The following is a 19493-nucleotide window of genomic DNA, read 5'->3' as shown; positions in this document are numbered from 1 at the left end:
AGTAACTCCTGCCCTATTGCGTACTTTGAAGTAACAGTACGCTAATGAGGGTACTGCAGGTTAAGTCCCTCATGTCATTTTAGAGGTTTTGCTTGGTTTTATTAAATAATATAAAGATAAGAAGAATCATACAAAATGGTAATCCAGAGTGTTTATTTATTCAGCTTTTAATTAAAATATCAGTTTTTCCTTTTTAAGGGTTAACAAAGGCTGAACTGAAAGCTAAATACTTCTTACAGTTTGATGCTGGAAAATTTTAGTCAGTCTCAGGAGTGAGAAAGGGGGAATTTATTTATCATCCCCACCCACTTTACATAATCACCAAAAAGAAAAAAGGAGGGGGCTCACTAACCATGTATTCTTCAGTAGAAGCCAGCCAAGTTTGTACTATTAATAAAATCTTGTGTTGCTAAGTCTTTCCTTTCCTCATTAATCTCTCTGTGCAGATTTCCTAATCACCCAGAGCACTTTTAAGATGACGTGAGTCCATATTTACAGCTAACCTACAAATATGCTCCAATGATTGTTGACCATGCTGTATGCCAAGTCTCTGAATGCTGCTGCTAAAACAAAATTTACAAAAGTGTTAATTTATACTTTTACACAAGACATTTACAATAGGTGGTACAAACATTCATCTTGATAAATATATTAGATACAAATCCTGCTTCTTGTTATCAGGTGTCTTTGGAAAATTGCTTACAAATTCCATATAACAGCTTTTTTAACTGAATTTATAACTAAAGATCTTCACACAGGTAAAACAGCTGCATCACAGCAAATAATTTTTTTGTTTTAAAAATGTGGTTTCAACACTTCAACATTTCCTCCAGTCCACATGTCTGGGAACAAAGTAGTCCTCGTCGTTACTTTCCACCTGAGCTCCAGCTATCTTTTGGCTTGTGGCTGGTACAGAAAGGTGCCGCTGTAGGTGGACAGGATCTCCCTGGCTTCGGTTGTGGCCAGCTGACCTTCGGTTCTTACCATAGCCACTTGGTCTCCTTTCCTCAGCGGTAGGATTACATTAAAGGATGCTGTACCCCCGCAGCCACAATTACCACCAGTCAGGCCTGAGCTCTGTAGCCTCTGTACGCTGCGGTTAGACACAGACAGCACGGCCTCTACACGATCGCCCTGCTTTGCGGTCAGCACACCTGAAATCAGGTATCGGCCATCCAGCGGTACAGTAAAGATCCCTGAGGGTGAGGACAGGAATGATTCAGCCTGGGTTCAATCAATAATGTTACTGATTAGTACTCTTGGTTTCTAAGTCTCTTCCCTATTCATGGACCTGCAATGAATTGATCCTAATGAGTTTTGGCTCTGTAGCCAAAGCCTGAATTATCCAATTCCTCTGTGTCACAGGACTTCATTGTTACCCAATTAAGAATTAAAAACACATCAATTAGCCACTCTGCTGTGCTGGGTGAGTCATTCCTCAGTTATAACAAACACGGGTCCTGCAGTTTATTTTGAATCATCTTTATATTCACAGTCCTGCTTCAAGTACTCATGAGAGAACACATTTCGTATTAATCCACAACTGAAAATAATCCCTAACTAATGTTTTATTTATTTGTTTGTTTGTACAAAGCACAACTAAGTGCCCAGGCTCATAATAACAGCACATTTTTATGCAAAAAGACGACATATCTGCGTATTATCAACGTATCACAATGATACCAGCAAATGTTACAATCCTTTTAATACTGAATCTGTTTTTTTATGTGTGGATCTACCTGTGCTGGGATTGTAATGTCCTCCGTCATTTACTAGGACTCTGTTAAAGCGAATGATTCCAAAATCTCCAGAGAAACGTTGCTGAGTGAGGCCGGCAGAGAAGGAGAAGGTGTCTGCCAAAGCGCTATTGTCGACTGAAACTGGATGCAAACAGACAGGAATGTCGTCAATCAGTGTTTCAACTGATGGATAAATGAATACATGATTGCTGCATTTAAATTGATCAGAATCAATATGTATGTAATATGTATCTATCATAAATTCAATTCTTTTTGTAATGCCTTTAATCCTTGCTGAAACATGGACAGGTTTACCTGGTGAATCAGCTGGAGCTCGATAAACCGGGTTCCAGGGCACCTTTACTGCTGTAAGAGCTACAAGGCACACACAGTACATGTTAACTCATTATGTATTATTACATAATACGTAATACATCATGTATTATTATTATTATATCTTTATACTTATAAATCTGTCATTGGTGTGTGTGTACATATATATAAAGAAAATACAAAACTTTCTGGTGAATGCTTGCAGACGCACTAAAATCCTTGCACAATCTGCCCACACACCCTTAAAGAAACACATCCAGTTCCCACTCCCTCGCACTCCCCGACTAGAAATTATTCACAGTTTTTCCAATGCTTCTTCTTTTACATTGATACAGTAGAAGAAGCCTGCAGATGCATGTGATGTAACTTGATAATGAACTGGTAAAATACCTTGGCGTCTGGCTGATTGAGGCATGAAAGAAACAGGCTTCAGAGGAGGATAGCCTGCAAGAGAAACAGATGACAAAAATATTATGTTTTATTGTCATCTGAAGAGACGGGGTCGATCTGTAGTATTGCCAAATACAGTTCTTTGGTTTTCCATCTGGATCTTATGGCACACTGTGTGAGAGATTCCAAGAAACTTCAAGAACTCTAGACTTCGTAATTGTGGATTTTTGGAAGCAGATTGTTTTTCCCAGCTGTTTCAAGATAATGCCATCTAAAATCAGATTTAAGCATCCGTAGTTTCCACAAAGACTGACATTTAAATGTATTTATTATTAACCAAAAACAGACTGAATTAAAAACCAACCTATGACAAGCATTCAGATGGCAGTAAAGAAAAAATATGCAACAATAAAGAACTGAAAAGCTGAAACAAATCTCACATCCCATCCAAAAGCCCAAAGATGTGGGTGAATTTTAAGTTTTTTTGTTTTACAAGTAAGGGGGGTAAGACTAATTGGCATTTCCCTGGCTAATTCTCCCACACTACCAGTAAACAGTAACAATATGACTAACGTAGGCTGTTCTCTATTCCTTTACTGCCAAAAAGCATTGAGGCTAGAACAAAGCCTTTGTTTTGTTTGATATTTTATTTAATCTTTCTACATACAGCTTAAATAATTAAACCCCAAACTGCCTAAATCTATGTTCGGCGTCCTCTTCCTTCTGATTTGGTTTGGCACCCAATGAAAACCTTCACATAGATGACAAACAACTGTCCACGCATTATTAATTCTTCATGGCACAGATTCAGCAAGGTGCTGGAAACATTCCTGAGAGATTTTGATTCATATATACATGACAGCATCACACAGTTGCTGCAGATATGCTGGCTACCATTCCACTACATCCCAAAGGTGGTTTATTGGATTGAGATCTGAGTACAGTGACGTCACTGTCAGGTTCAGGAAACCCGTTTGAGATGATTTGAGCCAACAATATTCAGATAGGTTGTGGTGTTTAAATAATATTCATTAAGTCGTAAGGGGTCCAAAGTGTGTCAATACACCACCAGCAGCCTCAACTATTGATACAAAGCAGGACAGATCCATCTAAGTTTCCAACTTAGACTTGAGTTTACTTTGTGTTTTTCACTTGGCTTTGCTTTTTTCTACTTGCTGTTGCTGCATTTTTTTGACTTCCTAACCCTGGCCCAGCATTACAACACACTTGGCCAGGGTTAGGAAAATATTGTGTTTTTGATTAAAAAAGGTCCCTTGACTGCAGTAATCCTTCATGTTTCAAATAGTGATGTGGGAGTGATGCACCTTTGTTGGGTCTGTTACCTTGCATGTAGCAGAAGCAACAAAAACAGCATGATTTTTTGCCCTTAGAATTTTAGAGTTGGATTTGTATTTCATATACAACTGAATTAGTTTTGTGCTGTAAATTCGAGAGGCCTTGAGTTAGACTTAATTAGATTGCAGATTTTCATACACATCATAAAATAAGGCCTGCACCTTCATAGTGGATTTTCAGCTGTATGCTTAAGACGATACCAGAGGTCATCATGGACCTTAAGACTACTCGCCTGGTGCTCCTGCAAACCCTTTAACACGGTCTCTGGAAGAGTCCTCAGACCCTCTTCGCACAGTCACCCTGCGGCTGTATCCTGGAGGTCCTGCCTCTCCCATCTCCACAACAGAAATCTCAGGCACAGTCGGCACACCTGGTTGCCGAGGACTGAAAGGCTGTCTTGGCGGGCTGATGTTTTTTCTGTGTGTGTTTGGCTGCACTGGTTGGCCTGGGCTGTATGGTGTTCTGGGGTTGGTCTGCACAGGGTCGATGATGATAGGAATGTGGATTTGTTGGATTCTGTTTCTGTCTGGCAAAGACGCAGGCATCTCTGGTCCTGGTCTTACGGTCATTCCTTGGAAAATGAAACAAAAAAGAGACAGAGATCATGATTAATGGTCAGATCAGCTGTCGTGCTCCTCCTGGCATTGTCAGCCATGCTGGCAGCTTCATGGATGAATTTATCCACTGTAAGGATTTGAGCTAAATACCAATTTAGCAACATGCCCCCATGTTGACCATCACAGTATAAAACATTTCAGACATATAGACATATAAATCTCCTTTTCGCACTCATTAACAGTCCAGTCCTGGTACCTGACATTTTCCGAGGAACTTTTGTTTGTTTTTCTTTGCTGAACCACTTAATACTGACCTATGAATCATACAAGGATGAAAAATGAATCTAATTCAAGGGAAGAACCAGTGTTTATAACCAGCAAATAACTGATATTCAGTTTATCTTTAGGCACCTTGTTACTGCAGTCGGCTGCATTTCTTTAGTGGAAGCTATGAAAAATTGAAACAGGAAAATAAATAGAGCAAATACCTGACCAAGAATCTCAGAGATGACACTTCAGTTGATCCATCCATCTTAAGCAAGGGGCTGAGGTTTGTCAAACTACACAAGAACTGGACTGAAAATCAGTAGTGACATTTAGAGTGATGAATCCAAATTTCAAATTTGGGTTCTAAGTTTGAGAGCCATCAGTAAAACATGATGGAGACGCTGTCATGATTTGGAGCTGAATTTTAGCCAGTGGTGTTGTGGATCCTGTCAAATTGTTCAAATTATGAATGCAGAAAAAATACCAACACATTTCAACATTCAATGCCTCCTTCAGAACATCGGATTTTCATATTTTAAAATTTGGATGTCCTTCAAGAAGCCTGGAGAAGTATTCCTGAAGATACTTAAAGAAATTACCAGAAGGTTTGCCTAAGAAAGTTCCTGCTCTGCTGACTTTCAGGCTTATTAGAAATGTACAGACTGTCTTTTTGCCTTATGTACTATATCTCCATGTTTGCACCTATTTCAATAAATCTCTGCAGCTATCTTTTCCTAGCAATGTGTAAAGATAATACTTTTGTACAGTACTGTACCATAGCTTTAAAAAAATCATTTATAACAGTTGTAAGTTCTCTTGCAGCCAAATATAATAAATCAAAAGTCAACTGTTAATTCAACTGCACATTCAGCCAGTGATCAATCCTACCTGAAAGCAACTATATTACATTAGAGCCTGGCTGTTACTCTGGATTATAAAAGTAATCAGGCATTCTGGTTTTATCAAATAAAACATCATCTACCTGTCAACAAAATTCGTCCTTCTTACTCCAAGCTACTCAGAAACCACATGTACTGTATAATCAAAAACAAATTAAACCCAGCAATCATGTTGTACTGAGATAATCAGAAATCTCTCATTCATTTCCTCCCCATGCCTTCTCCAGGGTGCCGGTTGCCTGAGTGCATATTTCCCATGAGCTCTCAGCCTGTGTCTCACTGAGGGGGAAACCGCGAATTCGAAAAGCACAGAGAAAAGCGCACACATTCATATGCATGCTGGTACAACCAAAGGCGTCACCAAAACCAGATGTTATTGCTTACAGGCAGACTGAGACACCAAAGGGTAATGCTTTAGTCACTTGCGCCTCTGCAGAACTGGGTGACATCTCGTGAGTGTTCACAAGTGACTGAAATCGTCATGGGATATTGTGGCAGACAGTCTGATCGTGCAATGGTGCCAAGGGTCATGATGCAGGGAGTGGCTGTTACACACTTACAATAATGCATCACTCAGAGTCTAATCTTTCTTGCTATGCACATGGACACAATTTCATTCTCCACCCCATTTTCCTACTGTAATATTTATGATGGGAGGCTCAAATTGTGCGCTGCATGGCAGACCTCTGGGATTCCTCTTGTGTATGAGAGTCTCCTCTGAAGACTTCCAGATGGGCTCCTGGGTCAGAGTTGGAAACACCTCACCTCACATACTCAGATATCTCATCGGGGGAAATTGTGGCACCACCTCAAAATTCTGGTGATGACTAAAATTATACGTGTGTGTGAGTGTGCGCCTTGGTGTCAATTACAATTTTCCATTCTTTCCCATCAGACAACCTGAGACTTCAAAAGGCCTTTTATGTCTTTTTTGTGTGTGTGTATTTCCTCATCACCGCAGACAGTTAATCCTCCTGCCTGTCTCTTCAATATAAAGCCTAAATGATCAATTGCAAAGCATTGATCCATGAAATCAAAGCCCTTAATTTATCCCTGCTTTAAAACAACAGTGATTTTTTTTCCTTTTTCATTTTCTGTTGCCTTTGTCCATTGCTAGACACTCACAGGACAGGGTGGAGAGAGAGGTGGAAAGTCCTCTGGCTTTCTTGGAAGGACAAATTGAAAGTAAAAGCTGGAAAGAAGCAGCGCGACAAGGGAGTAAAGTGAGCAACTCAGAGAAAACAGAGAGAAATAACAGGGATGTGATTTGAGCTGGGCTGGGATTATCTCCAAAAAAAGGAATAGGAAAAAAACATATTGCACATTAAATTGTAAAATTCAGCATGAAAATTCTGGCTAGTCACTAAATACATTTGAAACAGAAGTATTTTTTTCATATTTTAAAATTTCCTAATAACATATGCAGTCATGGTTTAAAAAACACTCATTCATTTCTAAGGTTTTCCATATTAGGACATCATTTCAATAACCCAGTCTTTTAAATGAGGTAAATAAAACCTCAGATGAAAGGATCATTATGAATGCGCAGAGAGCTATGTACACCCTTTCTGCTTCCACAGGAATTAAGAGGATAAGTAGCACAAAAGTGCTGGTAATCAAATGCACTTGATTAACTGATCATGTGTAAGCGCCTCTATAAAAGTAGAGGTTTTGGCAGTTTGTTGGTCTGGAGTATTCGTGGGTGTATTAACACAATGCCAAGAGGGGAAAGACATCAGCAGTGATCTCAGAAAAGTGACTGTTGCTACCCGATGATTTGGGAAGATCTATAAGGCTATTTCCAAATAATTTGAAGTCCATTATTCTTCAGTCTGAAGTGGAAAACATTCAAGACAGTTGCCAATCTTCCTAGGAGTGTATGTCCAGTAAATTTCCCCATGTCAGACCATGCAGTGACTGCAAAAAAACGTTACTTTCCTGTAGGAACGCTGCATTATTGCGTTACTAAAACCGTGATTTTTTTGCGAGAATGTCTCATGACAATGACGTAAGCGAGTGCGACGTTTGAGACAACAGCTGTGTGCAGATCAACAATGGATAATATATCAAGTACGGGAGACAGTATGAGCGTGCAGCGTTTAAAGCGTGTACTGACCTTATTCTGAGTTTGATTCCATAAAAAGTGACAAAAACATTAGTGTTCGTTGTGCGTGGGAAGAAAACTTCTTTTTACAGCGAAAACCCCCCCTAAACAAGCATCGAGTGCGCAATGACGTAATGGGAAATTCACAGAGAAACTCGCGGATTCTTCAACTGACCGCTGCGGCTCACCTGCACCAGGGCACACCTCCGCCTACCCTACTCCTGCTTTACAGGTGAAAATAGAGCAACAGGACCGCTAGTCTTTGACTTTATTTATTTTCTGCTGTGTTTTACTTGCATCTATTTGAAAGACTGAGTGTAAACACAAAAAATATTTTATTTTATATGCTGGGATGTGCAGAAAATAGGTTTAAATGTTAAACTAATTTCTTCAAGTCAGAGAATGGTGCATATCATTTAATGTTTGCTTGATGCATAAAGTTAAAAGATTAAAACTAATAAAACAAGTTTTAAAAAAGGGACTTGTCCATTTGATTACATTTTGTATGATGGATTATGCAGAAAAAGTAGAATTGGGCTGAAAGATCTATCGCTTTATCACCTATTCAGGTTGTAAATCGTGTTTTTAAAAAGTAACGAAGTAACGAAGTAAGTAAATAATTAATTACTTTTGAAAATAAGTAATCAGTAAAGTAACGGGATTACTTTTGGGGGAAGTAATCAGTAATTAGTTACTGATTACTTTTTTCAAGTAACTTGACCAACACTGGTTATATGTGAGACCATCTGTCAGACAGATAAAAGCTTAGCTGAAACTGGGTCATGCAACAGGACGGTGAATTGCTGAAAAAGACAAGGATCAAGGTTTTCCAGTGACCCAGTCAAAGTTCAGATTGTAATGATGTGGCTTGCATTAAGAGAGCTGTGCATGAATGAAAACCTCAATGAAAAGAACAATGCACCAGAATTCCTCCACAACAATGTGAGAGTCTGATAAAGTCACGTAGAAATCTTTCATTTGAGGTATTGCTGCTAAAGGTGACTTAACAAGTTGCTGAAACAAGTTTTTCATATACTGCTTCTGCATTCTGGCTAACGACACCATGTCATTAGCCAGAATGCAGAATGTATTTACCTTATTTTAAGACCTGATAAGTACTTGAGTTTTTTTTTAAATATCTTGATATGTAAAACTTTATACTTAACAAAGGCTGTACTTTCCTTTTTCCTTTTTTTTTTTAACCATGACTGTATGAAACTAGTTTGCCAATTCTTGAGAGATTGAAATCTCTTGCGTAATTTCAGATTTCGTTGGTAGATCACAGACTTTTGAATGTTTCCACAGAGTAATTTCTTCTTAACCACAACTCCCTCTCAGAGGGAAAGCAACTAGATATAAAAAACAAAAGCAGTAGTGGCAGACCTCTGCAGCAGGAGCAGCTGCTGAGGGCTAAGCAGTGCCAACACTTTAAAACTAAAGTCACACAATTCCAATTCAACAGTCACGCTGTGTAAGGGCAAAGCTATTCCAGTCAATCTTTCAGTTATGTTATTACAACACATCATCTGTTTGCAGCCTCCTCTGGGTCCTCATATGACTGTGTGGAGAATATGAGCTCAAACACAGAGAGGAAACATTTCAGTAGGCTCTCAGCCACCACCACACCCACAGAGCAGGGATTTTTTGTGGATATTTTATCTCTATTTAGACAGTTTCTCTCCTTTCCAAACTTGAAGTAACCATTAAATCTCGAGCCACAAAGTCCAACTCCCTCTCTTGTGGGATTTAGGACTAAAAGAAAATGAGATTACTCTTTGAAGGGAAAAATTCTGACACTTTTAGAAATACAGTAAGCTTATTTACTCTGCTCATGCTGAGATTTAGGTGAGTTGCCTCGAGCAGTTTGCTAATGTAGGCTGGAAGAAAAATTTGAAACAGGTTGCCTGGTGTCCTGCCGACCAGCTTCTCAGAAATGTTCTATTTAACAAGCTGTATCTTTGTTAAATCAGTAGAAAAATGGCAACTCGGTGACACTTTAGCATGTTATGGGGGGAAACCAGTTACCAGTTACCAGGCAACAAGTTGACACTCCAGGAAGTTGCAGTTAATTTGTCTTGGAACCAAGCTAGCCGTTTTCTCCCTCTTTGAGTTAGGTTAGCAGGTTGCTACAGTATAGACTGAAATAATGGTGCACACAAGCGATAAATGTCTCTTTGCTAAAACGGACATGAAAAATGCCACAAATAGCAGACAAACTTGAGTGATTAAAGAAAATGCTGGGTAGCTTAAAATTCCCTGCTCCTCTCTCACCTCAAGAGGCCAATCACAGTAAGAAGTGATTGTGAATGCCAGCTTGCCTGTCTCAGAAAGTTGCAAAGAATAGCTGACACAGCCACCCTCTATCTGAAGTTGGAAAGGTGGGAAGTGGGGGTTCTGATTATAAACCAAGCTTAATGTTCCTGGTAAGATAATGAAATCAAACATCCTTGTTTGGAAATAACAGGCCATATTTGGCAAATGCTGAAATGGGTACAATTCATCGGCCCTCTTTTCTCCGCAGCTCCCTATCGCTCTATTGTTTTGGAGAATAATGTGGGAGGGACTGGTAATGGGGCCCCAGTCATGACATCACAGCTGAGGGTAGCTGAAGCATCTGGTCCTGGGTGTGGAGCCCTTCTTCTCCCCTCTCCATCAAGACTGACTCCAGCGGTGAGTCAGGGCCCTTAATGAGGACCAGACTCCACACATCGGGCTTAGGTCACCCTGCGGGAATCTCTCGAGGCTGGTATGTGTACATGTGTAAAGAGAAAGAAACGAGGGAGGGGTAGAGGTATGTGTACTGAGGGACTGGGAGCTGAGGTTGAGGTCCGCAGTTCTGTGGTATTGCAAATAAAGAGGAATTATGGTGAAAGAAAGAAGACCTCACAACTCATGAAAGGACTGGGGGAGAAGGAGCAGTCTGTTGAGTGTTTAAGTGATATTTACGTCACGGAGTAACAAGGCACGTAACACTGTGAGTAAATCATCATAGGCACTGGAATGGCTGTAAAATTTTTCAGATTTCATTTGCATGTTTCATTGCCTGTACAAAAAAGGGGGATTCCTGGGACAACACAAATCTAAGCCACAGGAAGTCTCTAATGTGGGCCTCTGCTTCTCAGTGCTGGGACATATTGAATGACATGCTGGAGGCAAGCACGGGAGGCTCAGTGAACTTGTGCCCTCCCATTTTGAGAAATACCCTGTAGCTGTTCAAGCCTTCACGTAAACCAAGCCAGCATTATGTGGAGATTATCCACAGGAAAAGTTTGTGTTTACACAGATGTTAATCATACTTGATAAACTCAGATAGTGAAAACTAGGCAGGACGCTGACAAAAAAGATTATGTGCATGTAGCCACTACTTTTTTACTTGGGTTCTTCTAGCTAATTTCAGTGCTTGACTGCACTAATGTGGGAATCCCCTGAACTAATGGACCCTTAAGTGGCTAAACTGTGCCATAATCTGACTCCAATTACTGTCATGATTCCCTATCGTGATAACTCTGCCCGCTAATGAAGCAAAGCCTGCTAGCTAGTTGAGACAGTCGACTTGTAAATGCTACAAAAGGCACATGGCGTACTCTTCTCGTTGCTTCATATTGTACTTCCAGCACACCCTTTTCATTACTGTGCCTCATTAATCTGATAGTATCACTCCTTTGCTGCCATACAGATCACACGAAAGCCATTTGCTGCCACAGCTGCTGTTGTTTCATTTCACAAGCACCACCTACATGCCCGTATTCACCTTTAGGCTCTGAAAGTGTCACTGTGCTTCTATCAAAGTGCGCGTCAGATGTTCACAGGGCGTCTGTAAGATCTCCTTCTCCGTCTCTTTCCAAGTCAGAATTGGGGGGGATGATTCAGGCAACTTTTGGAACTCATATTTTGACATTTAGTCCATGTTAGCAGCACTCTACTGGTGTGCAGAGATTAAAGTAATCAGTGTCTGAACTTCATCTTTTTTTGACTTTGCATTCTTTAGACAGCTATTTCCATTATTTTTGGGAAAATGAGTGCAACACTGAATGTCTTCCAGGAAAGACTTCCAGAAGAATGCATCTGGATTCATGTTTAAGTGATTGACTCTGTCAGGCCATTTTTTTTAAAGCCTTTGCGTGTTTACGCTTTAAAAAGCTGTGAACACTTTCATCTTTTGTTGTGTTTGGTTGATGCGATGACCAGAGTGCTTGTTACTATGCTCTTTTAAGCTTCATTTTGGGTGTGACTATATTAATGTGTGGACAGGAATGGCACAGCTGTCCATTAAAGGTTTGTTTGCGATTTTTAAAAAAATAAAGACTGAACTGTTTTATTGCTATCAACTCACCTGGCTCTTTGTCACCGCCGTCCTTCAAAACACTTTTGGCCATGGCGGATAGCTGTCCCTGAAACTTCTGCAAGGATTTTTGCAGAGCATTGATTTCTGCTCCGTGATTTCCACATGTGATGTTCATTCTGTCGACGCAGTCCCGCAGGCCGGCAACATGTCTCTCTAACCCATCTTTCAGGTCTTTGATGTTAGCAGAAACTCCGTCTAACTTTCCACACACCTTTTCGAGTCGGGTTACACGTCCATCCACAGCGGAGATGCCATCAGAAACACCCTGTGTGTTCTGTTTACATTCACCCAGTTCAGATGACACCTGTCTGCTAAGCGTATCGAGTCTGTCCTCCAGCTCCCCCACCTTACGTTGAGTGGATTCAGATGTACTCCAGCTGTCCTGTGCTGTACTGCCTTCGCCTCTCTGCTCAGCATAGCAGCATGTTGAGTTTATTTTCTGCATATCTTGGTTGTATTTGCCTAAGGAATCACTTAAACCAGTAACAGCGCCAGACAGACCGAGTACGTTGTTTTCAAGATTATTCAGTCCCTTCTTGAAGTCATCCATTGTCTGCACACTTCTCTCTGCTGCTCCTGAGTACCTCTGAACAAAATTCTCAAGTTGGCTGAGCTTGGCTGTGTTGGAACTCACATCTGTGTGAAGGACGTCCAGGTCATTTCTGTACCGATACAGGTCCTTCAAAATGTTTTCTAGACCATTAAGTTTAGGTGCAGAAGTTACCTGTCCTGCGGTATTTTGTGAGCCTGAACATCCTGCAGAGCACAACTCTCCAACAGTGTTAACCTTGTCATCCAAACCTTGGAGGAGGAGCTTGTTGTTGTTAACTTCTGACTGGATGGCATTAATAGAGTCACTAAACTCCCCAGGGAAATTGTTTTGGCTCATTTCCACCAGCATGTTCGTAAACTGGTCCTCCATGCCGTTCAGACGTCCATCCAGAAGCGTCCGAAGAGCTGCCACTTCCTCTGTGATTGTACGGGTTAGCTTTTCCTCGATGTAGAAGCAGTGAGTCTCTGCATTTAGTTCTGTGATATTTATACGTGCCTCCAGCTCCTCAATCAATAAAGAAAAATCGCTGATGCTTTCTTGTGGAGCAGACAGATTTTCCAGCTCATTGTCAATGCGGACATTCAGGATGCGGTGAGCCTCTGCAATGCGATCAATCTCACGCCACAGGTCTTTATGGTCACCGTGTTCTTTTTCCTCTTTGGATGGATCCGTCTGCCTTTGGGTTCGCACAGGTCCATCTGCAGCAGCCAAGTCTAGACGCAGCAATCGGATCTCCTTTCGCAGATCAGCCTCCTTGGAATTGATCAACTTGGTAAACCTGTCCAAAACTTCATCATGGCTATCTTCACAGGTCTTCTGCAGCTTCTGGAGCTTGTCATTACATGAGCTCTGAGCTTTGGCCATTTGCTCCTCCAAATTCTGGTCAATCTCTTTCTTTAGGCTTTCAAATTTTCCATCAATGTAAGTCTGTATAACATCAAAATCCGGTATGGGTGAAGCTTGAGACTGAGAGGCATCCATGAGGACACGTATCTGGCCCTCATGACTTGTTGTGATTCCTCTTAGGTCTTCCAAAGCTTCATCCTTGCTTTGCAGCGCGTTATTGATATCATCCAAACGAGCGACTATTTTTTCTATGTCCTTCTGTCCTGGCATCCCACCTCTGGTGGCCTGATGACCATCCAAAACGGCCGGGTTCTCCTCCGTAGCTGCATCTGTGGGACTGTCTGGTGGGCGCATGTTGTTTAGAAGTGTCATGAGCATCTTCTTTGTGTCCTCTTGCAGGTTTGCAGTTAACCCTGTCAAAGCAGACTGGAGATCCAGGACTGTCTGAGACAGACGCTGAACTTCACCTTCCAGAAGATGCACTTTATCTGTCCCACCAGGCCTTGTCACATGCTGCGGGGTCTCTCTTCGCTCCGGCCCTGGAGTAATGAAATAACTTATGAATTATAACATAAATAAGTAAGAGTTACTTTGTTAGTGGCACATACTAATGTTTAGTAAAATACTGTTAGTATAAAGTTGATTTCTCACTCTGTATGTGTCTGGTTGTATGTCCAGGATTTGGTGGGCGGTAAGGCTGCGTTCCCTGAACTGTTTGCCAGTTAGGGGTTGGTTTTGAGTCTTTACAGTTTGGACCTTGGTAATTAGGACAGCATCTCCACTCTAACTCTGTGACCGTCTTATAAGCAATCTTGTATGTGGGTCGAAATCGAGTTTTGTACCTGTAAACAAAAAGCAGAGAAATAAATGAGTTTTGTTGTTCAAACACATATGGAGTCTCAAAGTCTTGAGCATATATAAATATAAATGGGAAACACTAGACTTTCTCAAAATCACATCCAGACCTTTTGGAAAGTGTTATCAGTGTTATTATGTTCCGTGCTAAACTGCTCCACTACTTAAAAAAAAAAAAAGAACCTGTTAATTGGTTCACTCTTGCAATCACCAAAACATCTGTTTTGGGGGATTTTTTTTAACATAGATATTTTAGAGCTTCTCCTTCAATCTTCACTATGTCAAAATTCCAGCTTTCCAGCCAAAGAAAGCATTTCCCCAAGAAACAATGGATGATATCACTTCCCTGAAGCCAGGGGTCATGTCATGCAAAACATCTGGAAAGTTACTATCTGAAACAATCATCTTTACACATTTCCCAACTGTCACTGGTAAAACTGTTCACTCTCAATAAGCAGGAACAAAAGAAGAAAGCAAGTGACAACAACACTTTAAGGTCTGCTTGTGATCTACAAAGTAAATCTAATCCTAACATGTGGCAACATGAAGTCAGTGCTGTGTATCATAAGGTGAGGCGTCTCCTCTCATGACCAGCTCTTCTTGCCTGGAAATCTGGTGACCTAAGTATGATCAGCTTCCAGGAATCTTTTCCACAGAGCAGGGGCTCTCATCCATGTGTTTGTGCAAGAGGATCACAAAGCAGAACCACAGATAGCATGTGTTTAAGGACTAACAATGATTCACTAAGAAAAATGAATTAAATTGCAACACAGCATCTTCCAGTACAAAATTAAAAGTGTTCCAGTCACTGGTGCCGACATTCCCATTTACAATGATCAGTTAATGATTTGTTTAGTGCAGAAGTTTGGGGATTGGATGTGGTAATCAAAGTCTTTTAACTTTAAATGGGTTAGGGAAAAGTTTTATTTTTATTGTGATATGTTCATATTGTCAAAGGTTCATGGGTATTTCGGTTATACACTTATATATAAATGTATAACCTATACATATATATAACCTATATATGCCACCCTAATGCGATTCCAGATTAATTGCCTGTCAGATAAACTCATAGCAAAGTCTATTTTGTCCATAATAGTTATGAAAGCTACAGCAACTCATTGAGTTATGTTTTAATCAGGGCTAAATTCTTTCTAATGCTAACAAATTAGCAACTGTGAACCATCTGTTAGAGTCTCATAACTCATTTGAACAAAGGACTAGATGGACAAACATGCAGATACATAAATATGTCCTCTATAGGTGAAATGTTAAACACAAAGTCAAACCTTAACATGCAGAAAATTAAAAAAGGAATAGATCAAAAAGTAAATGTGAACTGGCTCAAATATATATTAATATTAGCACTTGCCTGTTATAAGCCTTTTTTTTTATTTTACTTATTCTCATCATATTAGTCTTTATTTTGGACAGCTGGCAGTTACAGTTAATCCCATTTATACACCTGTGCTTGGGAAAACCTCTGGGCCTAGTTTCAGTACTTATACTGACAAACTAACCAGGGTGTGTGCAGACCTGATGGCAGTGTCCAGCTACTGTAGCAGAGCTGGACAACTTTTTTTTTTCAGGCCGATACTGAGTTTGAGTTTTTAAGACAAGAGAAGGGCCTATAATTGCAAATAGCATGGTTACACATTACAAGGAAAATATCCATCCATCCATCCATGTATCCATTTTCTTTCAGTTATTGAATTCAGGGGACTGGGTGAGACCGAGAGGCTGGGTACACCCTGGACAGGTTGCCAATTTGCAGGCTGGATTTAGATGCTCTGCAGTCCAGTTGTGGCCGTAAAGCCCTATTTTGCCCATGTGTGCACTATTGTGAACCTGAACAATAGCTTCTTATGGAAAATGGCAACATAACATAAATTTCTACGTAGTATATGTCACCATAAGTTTTTTTGTTGGAAGAAGCGCAGCTTTGTTGTCTCATTTAATGGTTGCATCACGTTTTGAACTTTTTGGGGATTTTCTGGTAACACTTGCTTCAGCCTGGCTTGTCATTTAGTCCAACAACAGACAGAAATGAGTAAACTATGGGTAATGTTCTCCTCTTTACTAGCTTTACCCACAGATTCCTCCCTTTGCCTATTTTCAGTGGGCTTTTTAACTTGCTGTAAAAGCTGTACTTTTTCTGCTTCTTCCCATGAAGCTTTGCAGCCACTGTGAACATTTCTGCCTCCAGCTCTCTCCCAAATAAACATTTTGTATCTATTCTGCCACATGCATCTAAACATGAACCCTCAACCCCTTCTCCCCGGATGCTCACGCCACTTGTTGCTGGCAGTCGGGTTGGTAGGCTGGGCAGGGGGCCAGCACGGGCTCCTCGAAGCTCTCCACACTCCCCTGCACGGCGCAGCTCACGTTCTTTTGCACCATATAGGCGCACCAGTTCCTGAGGAGGGAGATAAACAAAGACTTAAGCATGTATAGCAAGAAGTGGCAATTAATTTAGAGCAATATACCAAAGAACGCAGCTGGACTATAAAAGTTTCATAACAAGCTCCATATGGTTTATGAGCTTTCCCTAAAGGCGTCGTTGCAGTGATCTTTGTCAGGCGTCCATTCCCAGTCTATTTTCATTTATCAGAAAACGTGGAAATGCAGTGGTCTGCTGTACATAAGAGACTGGAGGTAATCAGCGACGTTCCAGGGTTTATCTGCACCTTATCGCCAACTTTTGGCAACACTGGCGAACTCGAGCCAAATTTAGTCACCGGCTGATAGAACAACGGGGAATGCTATCAAACTACATATGACCATAAGAGGCTAAATCCTCAGGTCATTCAGGTAACTGAGAAGCCTGGATGGATTTTTTTTTTTTTGTTTGGCAGAAAAAAAGCGCAGCGTTACCTTTAAGCAGAAACACCCGTCATGAAGCACTTATTAGTTTCTGAAAGACAGACAGTTTTAAAGAGCTCGTCTAAACTGTACAAAAGTCATTGCTTACCCAGTCCTGTGTCTGTGTACCGGTCCAGTGTTTGCAGACCCGTGGAACAAGCCGTAAGAGGAGGGGGTCCCGTAAGTGAGCTGAAAGTTTAAAATCAGTGTGAAAACTGCCCACCGCCGGTCCATCTCTCCACGCCTGTGCTTCATACTTAACAAACGCATTAAAATAAATATTTCTACCACAGAAAAAAAAAACTACCCTGTTATTACCATCCGCAAATTTCCCGAACTCCAAAGTTACATTCCCCCTGTGGCTGATTTGACTCCGGCAACTGAACTTTGAGGGAAGTCCGCAATCACTGCAACTCCCTTGGAATGACGTTGAAGGCCCACCCCCTCCTCCTCCACCCCCCAAAAACACCAGGGGGGCAAAGTCTATTATTCAAAAAACAGTCTGTAGCCCCAGAGGTTAGTTTTAATTAAATTATTCTTTTAAGTTTTGGTGGTTAAGACTCGATGATTAATTAATGCGAGGGACGAGGGGGGATGCGGGCATCAAGTCAAGTCAGTCAACAGCCAATAAGTCACACCTCACTGATAATAGGGTAATGTCATTTGAATGCAACCACCAGAGTTGAAAGACGCGTGTGAAGTGGTGGAGTTGATGATATTCATGACTTGGGATAACAGTAGTAATTTACATTCCGTTGGATAATGGGAATAAGGGGAGGATATATATTCTGGTGTGCAGTCTGTTCCTTTCTGCATCAGCTTGTTGGGCAAATTGTATTTTTAAAGCCCAACTGAGCAATTTGCTGATTTATTAACGTGAATAGAGACAAAATGTACAGCACTAAATAGGCCTGCACTAGAGCTTCAATTCACAGCACTCGAGGCAGAAATTCATTGTCGGTGCTTTTGCACTGTGCGAAAAGTGCGAGAGTTTCCGTGCTCAACATGGTGCTGCTGTGAAAATGATTCTTTGTGTGAAATGGCTTGCAGATACCCTGTTGCCCATGTTGCCGTGGTGCAGGGAATACTGTATAACTTCTTCTCCCTGATCAGACAGATGCTGTCATTTAACGCAATACTGATTAATGGGGTGGGGAGGGTGGTGGTGGTGGTGGTGGTGGTGGCAGCGACCAGGGAAGACTGAGACTTAAATAAAGACAGGGTGAGAATACAAAGCAATATGTGGTCGTCTGTGAGGATACAGAGGGATTCTTTAAAGCATCGTGGGAACGGGAAACGAATAACAACGCAAATGGATCTACACGCACAGATCTAACCCTTCTCCGTCTGGTCTCTCAGACCACAGATAGCCATTTCCTAAAAATAAAGACTGCAGTGTTTCATCAGACAGCCTGCACCAGGTCGGCCAACTGAAAGATGCCGGAGTGTGTTACATAAGTGAAAAAAAAAGTCTCTTGAGGATTTGATTTTCAAATGGTTTAATAAACAACAAATGTCAGGTAAGCCTGACATTAACAACCACCCTCACGGGAAAGATCCCTTTAATGGGGTTACTGAGAGTTTCCTCCTTTTCCTGTGCTAACATCTTTGCACTTCACAAATAAAAAATAAAATAACTTACACTATAAAGTCAGCAAACTTCAACGTTAGGGCTTCTCAGATAGAGGGGAGGAAAAAAAGATGCTGTGAAGAGGCACTGTTGTTTCTTTAGTGTCCAGAAGAGGGCAGCACAGCAGCGATAAAAACAGCAGGCGCTCCTTGTAGTCATGGCAATTCTTATCCGAAAGTGTCGAGAGTGAGAAAAGGACATTTCATTACTGAGGCAGCATGAGTGTAAAATGTCCAGTTTCATCACCTTGCCGGGTTGCCTTCATGTCAGTCATCCTCGTCATGGGCTCTGAATTAACCATCAACTCTTTACCGTGAGCAGCTTTACCGCCATCATACTCTTTCTCTTTATTTATAACTAATAACGACTGACATTTACAGCGTGCTGCCAACAGGTTTCAGTTTCACGAGTTCAGAACATCGCCCAATCTGTTTTCACTGCTTTAATTGTATGCGGATTAGAGCACGTGCTTATTGTCATTTTCCATGATGACATTATCAAGGCTTACACCTTCATAGTCATTAACTTCATATACGCCCTGACATTCATACAGAACAGGAAGTATGAAGGGTCATGACTGATGGAGAATACCAAGCCACATTTTTCATTAGAAAGAAGAAAAAGAAGAAGAAGAAGACCCATAAATCCTGGGATATTTCCTCGTTGCACCTCTTCGGGATCAATTTCTTATTTTTTGACTTTGTCGAAGTTGGAGGACTGATTGGAAATGGAACAGCCGCCACTGAATCCGGGGAGG

At 41.0% G+C, this 19493-nt stretch overlaps 1 protein-coding gene across 1 annotated transcript; it reads right to left on the bottom strand.

The window, feature by feature from the left end:
- Positions 1-136: 136 nt before the first annotated feature.
- On the bottom strand, positions 137-17503 carry emilin2a (elastin microfibril interfacer 2a). Its single transcript, XM_004542949.2, has 9 exons — positions 17216-17503; positions 16535-16660; positions 14041-14231; positions 11979-13928; positions 4051-4389; positions 2463-2516; positions 2055-2114; positions 1740-1880; positions 137-1196 (listed from the first exon to the last, which is right to left on the bottom strand). The coding sequence occupies exons 1-9, from the start codon at positions 17374-17376 to the stop codon at positions 889-891; spliced, it is 3330 nt and encodes a 1109-aa protein (XP_004543006.2). The 5' UTR covers positions 17377-17503; the 3' UTR covers positions 137-888.
- Between the last annotated feature and the right edge of the window lie 1990 nt (positions 17504-19493).

The sequence above is a fragment of the Maylandia zebra genome, linkage group LG18, assembly GCF_041146795.1.
Source record: "Maylandia zebra isolate NMK-2024a linkage group LG18, Mzebra_GT3a, whole genome shotgun sequence".
Taxonomy (NCBI): Eukaryota; Metazoa; Chordata; class Actinopteri; order Cichliformes; family Cichlidae; genus Maylandia; species Maylandia zebra.
This window is presented reverse-complemented; position numbering and strand designations above follow the sequence as displayed.

Coding starts and splice junctions, on each gene's coding strand:
- emilin2a (XM_004542949.2), bottom strand. CDS start 17,376: ATGCGTTTGTTAAGTATGAAGCACAGGCGTGGAGAGATGGACCGGCGG. Junction 14,232..16,534: donor GACTGCCAGCAACAAGTGGC/GTGAGCATCCGG, acceptor TTTTGTTTACAG/GTACAAAACTCGATTTCGAC. Junction 13,929..14,040: donor TACAACCAGACACATACAGA/GTGAGAAATCAA, acceptor TCATTACTCCAG/GGCCGGAGCGAAGAGAGACC.